The 8,791-nt window shown below is 37.5% G+C and overlaps 1 protein-coding gene across 10 annotated transcripts in view; it reads right to left on the bottom strand.

Annotated features, from left to right (window-relative positions):
- The window catches only part of LOC111874655, a 50,391-nt gene that overhangs the window by 12,560 nt on the left and 29,040 nt on the right, over positions 1-8,791 (bottom strand). For 8 of the 10 annotated variants that reach the window (XM_023870340.2, XM_023870344.2, XM_033755554.1 and 5 more), the window contains exons 8-12: positions 4,914-5,140; positions 3,781-4,030; positions 3,412-3,594; positions 3,058-3,297; positions 1,130-1,315 (exon numbers count right to left, since the gene is read on the bottom strand). In XM_023870340.2, the coding sequence (XP_023726108.1) occupies positions 1,130-1,315; positions 3,058-3,297; positions 3,412-3,594; positions 3,781-4,030; positions 4,914-5,140 (1,086 nt within the window). Of the gene's footprint in view, positions 1-1,129; positions 1,316-3,057; positions 3,298-3,411; positions 3,595-3,780; positions 4,031-4,913; positions 5,141-8,791 lie in introns of those variants that run through there. The other 2 variants (XM_023870346.2, XM_023870347.2) reach the window with 2 other exon arrangements.

The following is an 8,791-nucleotide window of genomic DNA, read 5'->3' as shown; positions in this document are numbered from 1 at the left end:
GCAGCCGCTGTGCAGCTCACTTATATAGCTGCAGTGCTTGCTTGTTGCGTAATGAGTGCCACGTCATCCTGTTACGTCACCGCTGTTGACTCGCCTTGCGTAGTTACCAGGGTTCCGGGGCTCGGCTATCTTCGGCTCCGCTCGGCTCTATTCGGCTCCGCTCGTGACGTCACCGCGCATAGCTGCCAGGATGCGGGGTGATTACTCGCCTATTACGCGAGCGTTACGTTACCGCTGAGGGGTGGGAGGGGAGCGCTGACTCACCCGCCGCGTCACTGCTGGTGTGGGGGGGGGCTCGGCTTTGCGCAACATGTCACAATATATATCTGTGGAGCCCACATAAAAGTGGAAATGTTGAAGGAAAAACAAGGATAAGAATATTTATGTAGAAAGCTGGATATAAATAAAATATACAGGACAGAGCAATGTTAACTCAGCATTTTTAAACACAATGAAATCTGTCAGACCAAAAAAGGGGATAAAGACAGTTACCCACAAGCCTTGGAATGGTAATGCCATTTAGTAAGAATAAATCAGTAGTCAGCTGTGCACCATACATTTTCCACAGAAACATTGTTTACAAACAGTGATTCTGTGACTGTAACACAGTCAACATTCAAATGGCACTTTAACACTGGGAGACATGGAAACCTTCCAGATTGCAATATCATCATATTTGGGGTGGAAAGTTTCAAACCCCGGCTTCTGCAGCTAACAAAAATTAACAAAGCCATCTTCTGGGATGTGGCACCATGTAGAAATTGTGTTAACCGACGTTTCGGAGGAATGTATCGCCTCCATCTTCAGGGTAGAAGACAAGAAATCCGCGAGCGAACCAGCTTGAGCAGGTGCAACAGACAGATATAGTACAACAGGATGCTGCAGTATAATATTAAAAACAAACATTTCATGTTGAATACATTTTCTGCATAAGTCACAAGCTTTTCAAGAAAAGTAAACACAGGGAATTTTTACAGTGTGTCATTTCAAATGTAGAGAAGAGCTGGGCTGATTATGGTATTGCTCATCTGCTCTCCCTACTGTGGGCTATCCATATGCTTTCTAACTTATTGAGTCTGACATACATAGGAGTTCATACACTTAATGAATTATATAAATTCATACTAACATGTGAAACTTTCTCCCATTTTGGATGTTGACTTGCCTCATTTGTAGGTATATCTACATGCTGACATCTTTTATCACCTTGACTACACCCATTCTGCTTCACCTCTTTCTCTTTATGAACGTCTGGTCTATGATCAGTAGACAGAGCTCCTTCATCTACTGGATTACCTGGAGATCTGTCCAGTAACTGAAAAATGGAGGTATTTTAAATATAAAAGGAGAGCAACATGTTTTTAAAGTGCTCCATTTTCTGGGATATAATGCCATGTAATCTGTTGGAAGTCAACTGATGTTTCGGAGGAACACATCCACTCTATCTTCAAGGCTGAAGAGTAAGCCAAGCAAGGAACCAGCATGAAGCAGGCATAAGCAAGTGGCTTGTGGAATGCAGTACTATACAGAAACAGACAGGAACTAAGAAAACCAATGACAGGAGAGTGGCTAGTTTTGCCTTTTGAAAGGGCCAGTATGGGAGACATGGGAGCGTGGGGGAGAGAAGTGGTAGGTGTCCTCAATTCTCTGCCCCCCCCCACACACACGCGCGCATGCACACACACACACACACACACACACACACAACTTCATTTCCCCATGCTCCAATATGTGCACAATCACCCTTTCCAAGTGGCAAACCCAGTCACTCTGCTCCTCTTGCCTAGTGGTTCACCCCAGTTTTCCAAGAGAGCGAATAGAAACTGACAGGTTGGCTTCCTAGTTTCCTTCTGTTACTACAAAACACCACATTCCCACAAGCCGCTTGCTGCCCGCTTCATACCAGTTTCTTGCTTGGCTTACACCTACACCCCCATGATGCAGATGACATTCCTCTGAAACATCACCAAACTTTCAACAGACTACATATATTCCAGAAGACAGAACACTGAGAACCTCAGATACTACATAATGCTTTTAGTGTCTACGGCATTTACAGCAATGAGTTAAAAGCATCTAGAAGCTACTTTTATGGATAGAAAAAAGAAACGAAAAAAAAAAACCACCATCAAAGAATGATAGGAGCAGGGGTAGCGTAGTTGGTATAGCGACTGGCTATGGGCTGGACAACTGAGGGGCTGGAGTTTGAGACCCAGTAGGGTCAAGAATTTTCTTTTCTCTAAAGTGTCCAGACTGGCTCTGGGGTCCAACCAACCTCCTATCCACTGACCACTCAATTCCAGCTAGTGCCAAGGTCAAGAAAATTTGAATCTATACATCCATTCTCCCTATGCCTTCATGGCGTAGTGCTTAATTCATTGAACATAGGAACATTACCTTTATTTTTATCAAAGAATGTTCATATTTTGACCTAACAGTAGAAAGAGCCCAAATAAACCCAATGTTCTTTTAACCAGTCTGGAACTGAAAAACTTCATCAAAATGTCAATGTTCCTTTACACACTCAGCAATTGAAAATGTTCATCAAGATGTCACAGAACGTGTTTTATTTGTGAATGCAATATTTGTAACTGTTTCTGCTCATTGTTGTTGTTTAGTGCCTCCTGACATTGTCTGTGTTGACCTTTATGGCCTCTGCTCATTTATGCAAGGGGACAGAATCCACTTCTGAAATGGGGGCAGCGATAGGGCAGATTGCACACCCTGTGACAAAACGATCATGAAGGTGATGGTCAGCAGAGGGAACCCACAGCTTACTTAACATGTGTTGCAAAGAACCATGGAGCTGGGTATGCTTCATACTCCCAAGTTTTAACTTTGGTACAGATTAAAATTTCAATCTGGGAAGGAACCATACTCAGAACCCTCTGAAAGAAAGTCCAGTGTCTTACTCCAAGAAGATAAAAGAGTCCCTGAACACTTTGTTCTTGAATGTGAAGAATTTCTGCTTGAAGAATTGCTGGATTAAAACTTATTCCTGGTCATATAACTTAAAAATATATATTGGCCTCTTAACTAATCTATCATTCTACCTACCATCATTATGTATCTTTTGAGTTCATCCTGCTGATTTGTTTTCAAACATTCTTTGCTTAGGGGAGTTCCTTGTAATGACATAAGTTGTTCTGCCTTTCTATAAGTAAGCAGTCCATCTCGACTGAATGGTATCTCATCAGCTGTTAATGAACCAATATTCTGCTGAAGGTGAACAGGGGTTACACAAGGCTGTGACATACCCGTAAAATCTCTGTATTCATGTGGAGTGTCCACTACCATCTACAAACAACAAAGGTTACAAGAGATAAGGAATAATGTTTAATAGCCCATGTTTCAATTATGTATCTATACAATGGTATTCACAAGACTATTAATATTATTATAAGACTTCACCTTACTGCTCTTTGAATGTGTTTCATCATTTGTTCCTGAGGCAGTACCAGTCTTTCTGGTATGATGCTCATCATTGCTGTGATTTTTCAAGGTGGAAAATGGTCCATTATCTAAAGCAGTAGACTGACTATGTGTTACACAGGGCCAGGTGCTAGTGTCTGTCACTGAGAAATTTTCTTTTCTCTGTGAAACAAAATACTGGTAGTAGCAAAACACAAAATATCTACAAGATTAACAGGTGAAAATTAAAACTATAGTAAAAGCATATGAAATATGCTAGAAAGAATCCATTGTGAGAAATATGTGTCTTAACTGCCAGAGCATGGCCAACTCCAAGCCACTATTTCTGTAAATAAATTTTACTTTTACCTGTAGTCGCACATATTCTGCCCCACAGTTAACTAACGGATTGTTTCCACTGACAATACGCAATGCTTCTTGCCACTGTGTCTCCATGACACTGTGTAACTTTTCAACCATTTCACTTTTCCTAGAATTATATCCCTGTAATTTGGCTTCAAGGTGAGAAGCCTGTTGCACTGTTTGTGCTAGCTGGAGTTTGTACAACTGAAGTTCTTCCATATGTTTCTCTTCTAGTAACTTCATTTCCAGTTGGTGTCTGAAACAAATTAGATTACCATAAAGACTCTACAGTTTAGCACTAGAGCAAAACACACATATACATAAACCTGTATATGACATCCCTGAATCCTTTGCAATCCTAAAATTCACAATATGATTGCATATCCTTTTATTTATTATAGCCTAGGTACAGCAAATGCTGGGAAATTCTTGAGTAGCTGCAGATTTGGCTTCTCCTCAAGAAGGGCTCAGCTCCAGAAGTAAATAAGTAAGTAAGTAAGCCTATGTACAGTAAACTCCTCTTCATCCAGTATCCAAGTCTGTACCACAGGAAAAACTGTCTGCATGTTGCAGCTCCTATAAGACTATGACATTTTTTTTTAAACTGCATGGGACATGCTATGATAAGGAGCAAATATGAGACAGTATACAGTGGAGTGCTAACTAGATCACTACAATGAAAAGACAAGCATTTTTTCCTAACATATGAATGTCATCCTTCGCTAGATTCATGGGCATTGCATACAATTTCTTCTGCATCAGAAACAATTTAGCTGGAACTCTTTACTCTTGCAACATTACAAATATCTGTGCGGCCTCATGACACTTTTTTGAAAAGTAGTGACTTCTAAAACACATGTCATCTATTAGACTTTGGTGATGCATAGGAAAGAAAAGGAGTGGGATGACAATACAAGGAAGAAAGGAAAGGAGGGGAGGATAGGCAACTCCAACTTGGTACAGTTGAGTGGATAAGGGGCACCTAAATCAGTTACTGGAGAAGGCCTCAAAATCTGTTTGGATGATTCTGGATAGTACTAATCTTTGATCCACTTACATTTGAAAAAAATTCCAACATCTAATTCCAAAAGTACAACTACTTACACTCACAGATCTTTCTAGTTTTGTGATGAACTTACTTTTCTGATATCTCTTTTACTTGTTTGGAAGCCATTTCATTGAGTGCATGTTCTCGCTGTTCCAGTTCCTTATGTAAAGAGGTCTCTGCAGCATCCAACTGCTCCTGAAATTCTCGCAGTTTGTCACGTACCACAATTTCCAGTTGTTCTTGGTAGTATTCCCTTAACTCAACCTTAATTTTTTCTAATTGACCTGTCAACTGTCTCATTTCTTCTTGAAGAGATTTCTGGAAAACGTTATTACAGTACATTACAGTACAATACAATATAACAACCTAGTTCAACTGGAAGGTTCTTGAACTAACAAGTTTTAAATAAAAAGCAGGATGATGGCTAATGTCCAAAAACTCAATAACTTTATTAATATACCATCATCTCAAGCAAAGACTTTACTAAAAAGGGCCACAACTGATGTCACTTTTTCTACTGTTATCTTTCTCTAAGCTGTTCAAAGAATAAATAACAGATTGTATGATTTGAGGTTCACACAGCAGTGGTTATGAAGAATTCTATCTTCTGGGATATAATATTATGTAGTCTGCTGAAAGTCACCTAACATTTCCATTAAAATTTCATGTCATCTGGTGCAATTCAACTGATGCTTCCTTAAAGATCAGTTGCCTTTTACTGGACTAAACAGCATCACATCCCAGATGACAGAACTCCTAAAATTACAAATCATTTAATGATATTAAATTAACTGTTATGTTCAGCACCAAATGAGAGATGATGATTAGGTATGTCAAACTATAAAGGATAAGTAAAGAAGCAGCTGTGGTTGATTCCAAGGTAATGTTCCAGCACTCACGTGGATGGCAAAAATAGAAACACAAAAAATCTCAGATAATACTGTCTTTGCTCTGGCCAAAATTCAAACCACGCATCCACAATACAAATTAGACTCATTACATTACATTTCCTGGATTCAGAGTTAGTCAAAATGACTGTAGGATGTGGAATATGTCATATAAATACAAAAACATAGTACACTACAACTGAAGTTTTCACACAAGAAAACACAGTGATAACACATGAGGCTATTAAAAAATACGTCCATATACAGGGTGTCCCAGGAGGAATGTGCCAAACTTCGGGAGGGTGTTCCTTATGTTAAAGTATGCCGATATAACCCAAAACACCTATGTCCAAAGTTGAACGGTTACGGAGATAATGGCCCGAGAAAAGTGTTGTCTTCTTGCAGGTCCACGCACTATACGTANTATTTTGTAATCAACAAGTGTGTAACCCCGGTCAAAGTTTGACACTTCTCTGGCCATTATCTCCGTAACCGTTCAACTTTGGACATAGGTGTTTTGGGTTATATCGGCATACTTTAACACAAGGAACACCCTCCTGAAGTTTGGCACATTCCTCCTGGGACACCCTGTATATATATATATATATATACACACATCACTACTGTCAACTTATGCTCTCTATACAACCTTTAAATCGATAAGTCATTTTTAGACAATAAGTATTCATCAACGGAGTAGAACAAGTATGTGTTTAAATCTTGTTTTAATGCTATTTTAAAATGTGCTTTTTCATTCATAAGACTTTTGACATCAGATGGCAGATTACTGAAAATTCTGATTCCAGTATAATAAAAAGTATGAGAGGTTAACAGTTGGTTTATGGAGATAGTGCTGCTGTCTTGTGTTAACACTGTATACATCTGCATTGGTCTGAAAATGTTCTTTGTTATTTCAAATTAAGTTTATTAATGAAAATATGTATTCACATGGAAGAGTTAAGTTATCTAGTCTCTTGAACAGATCTCTACAAAAATTACAGGATTTGACACCCATCATGAATCTAACAATTTTCTTTTTCAATGTAAAACCCTTTCTTCTGTCAGAAGAACTGCCCCAAAAATGTATTCTGTACTTCATCAAAGGGTCAAAGTAAGCAAAATAAGTTGATTTGAGAGTGCCAGCGCTGCTGATATGCAACACAGATCTAACTGCATATCATGCTCCACTTAGCTTTCGAACCAGTGGTTTTTCCACTTTAAATGATTATCAATTTGTAAGCCAAGGACTTTTATGTTTATTGCCTCTTCTATACATTTATCATTATATATATATATATATATATTTCATGGACACTGTTTTTTGTTATAAATTTTATTACATTGGTTTTATCTAGGTTCAGGGACAGCTTATTTGCAGAAAACCATTTACTCATTTGAGAGAGAACTTTGTTTGACAGTATGCAGAAATCATTTAAATTTTTACTAGAAATTACAACACTAGTGTCATCAGCAGATATTATATGTACTGATGAGGTGTTTTGTGTATGAGGGAGGTCATTTATAGATCAGGAAAAATAAAGGCCCTACAATTGATCCCTGTGGAATTCCATGTTTTACTGCTCCCCAGTTTAAATAGGTACTTTGGGTTAAATTTGATGATTTCTCTCAATCTTGTTTTCTATCTGTTAGGTAGAATCCAAACCAACTTGATGTTGCTCCTTGAATGCCAAAGAAGTGTAATTTAATGAATAAAATTTCGTGATTTACACACTCAAAAGCTTTTGCCAAATCACAGAATATTCCATCAACATGCATTTTTTTGATTCATAGATTTTAATACACTGTCTACATTCCTTTCCTGAAGCAAAACTGTTCTGTAACTAATACATTACTAGTTTGCAAATGTGGGTTTAACTTATTGTGCATTACTTTCTCAAGTACTTTAGAGAAAGTAGTTAATAGTGAAATTGGCCTGTAGTTTGACATAAACATTTTGTCCCCTTTTTTTTGTACAGTGGGCTTACTATTGATATCTTAAGACAATCTGGGAAGATCCCTATAAATAGTGAGTGATTACAAATTTATAAATTTTACTTGTTATTCAATCATAACTTGATCAGTTTTATGCCTTGAGGGAATGCATTATACTTTTTATCTGAGTATCAGTGGTTGGAATGGTCTTAATACCATGGAATTTTCTAGGAAATGCCTTTTTAAAAGAGAAATGCATCTTCTCTAACTTCCTGATGCAAGTTTGGATTTTCAGTAATTGTCAGAAAGAAAGTATTGAAGGCATCAGCAATTACTTCTGGGTCACTTCTTCNTCGGTTAATCCGCCCCCGGATAATCGAGAGTTGACTGTATAAGAAGAGATGGTATTTGTTCAGTCAGATGTAATTTTCCTGTTTTATGTTTTATTATATTTCAGGCTGTTTTTATCTGATTATCTATTTTGCTAAGAGCCTACATTAATGGTGCCTTTTAGCCACTTAATCTTAAAATTTTCAACTTTACTTTTGAAAATAGGTTCCTACATTTCATTTTCTAATAGATGCTGAAACCAAGCGATGGTTTCATTATTTATTTTTCTGGTTCTCTGTTCCAAGGGTATTAAATTTACTTTTGTAGTAATATTATTTACTGTAAGGAATTGGGCACTGTGCTCTGGAAAGCCAATGACTATAGGAGATGTACAAAAACAGCTTAACCTTGTACTACCTATAAAAACATTATCAATGGCTGTACTCGAGGAATTTTGAATTCCTGTTGTGAAATTCACACTATGTGATAAACTGTATGTCTCCAGTAAAGAGTTTACTTGTTCTTGTATGGTTATTTTCATTTAAATAGTTTATGTTTATGTCTCCACAGATTATAAACTCAGATTATGAAATGTAGAGAGATTTTAAAGTTGTGGTTAACTGGAAAACAAAGGCACAAGAGCAGGATGGCTAAAGTGATTTTAGAGCAGGCCAAGACCCACAAAGGGTTGTAGTGTCAATAATAATAATAATAATAATAACAACAACAACAACAACAATGACAACAATAGCAACAACAATAACTATAATAATAATAATAATCATCATCTAGTCTCCTTAGAAGTTCTTTAACCGTTCAG

This window comes from Cryptotermes secundus, unplaced genomic scaffold, assembly GCF_002891405.2.
Source record: "Cryptotermes secundus unplaced genomic scaffold, Csec_1.0 scaffold56, whole genome shotgun sequence".
Taxonomy (NCBI): Eukaryota; Metazoa; Arthropoda; class Insecta; order Blattodea; family Kalotermitidae; genus Cryptotermes; species Cryptotermes secundus.
Note: the sequence above shows the minus strand (reverse complement) of the source record. Positions and strands in the feature narration are given on the sequence as shown.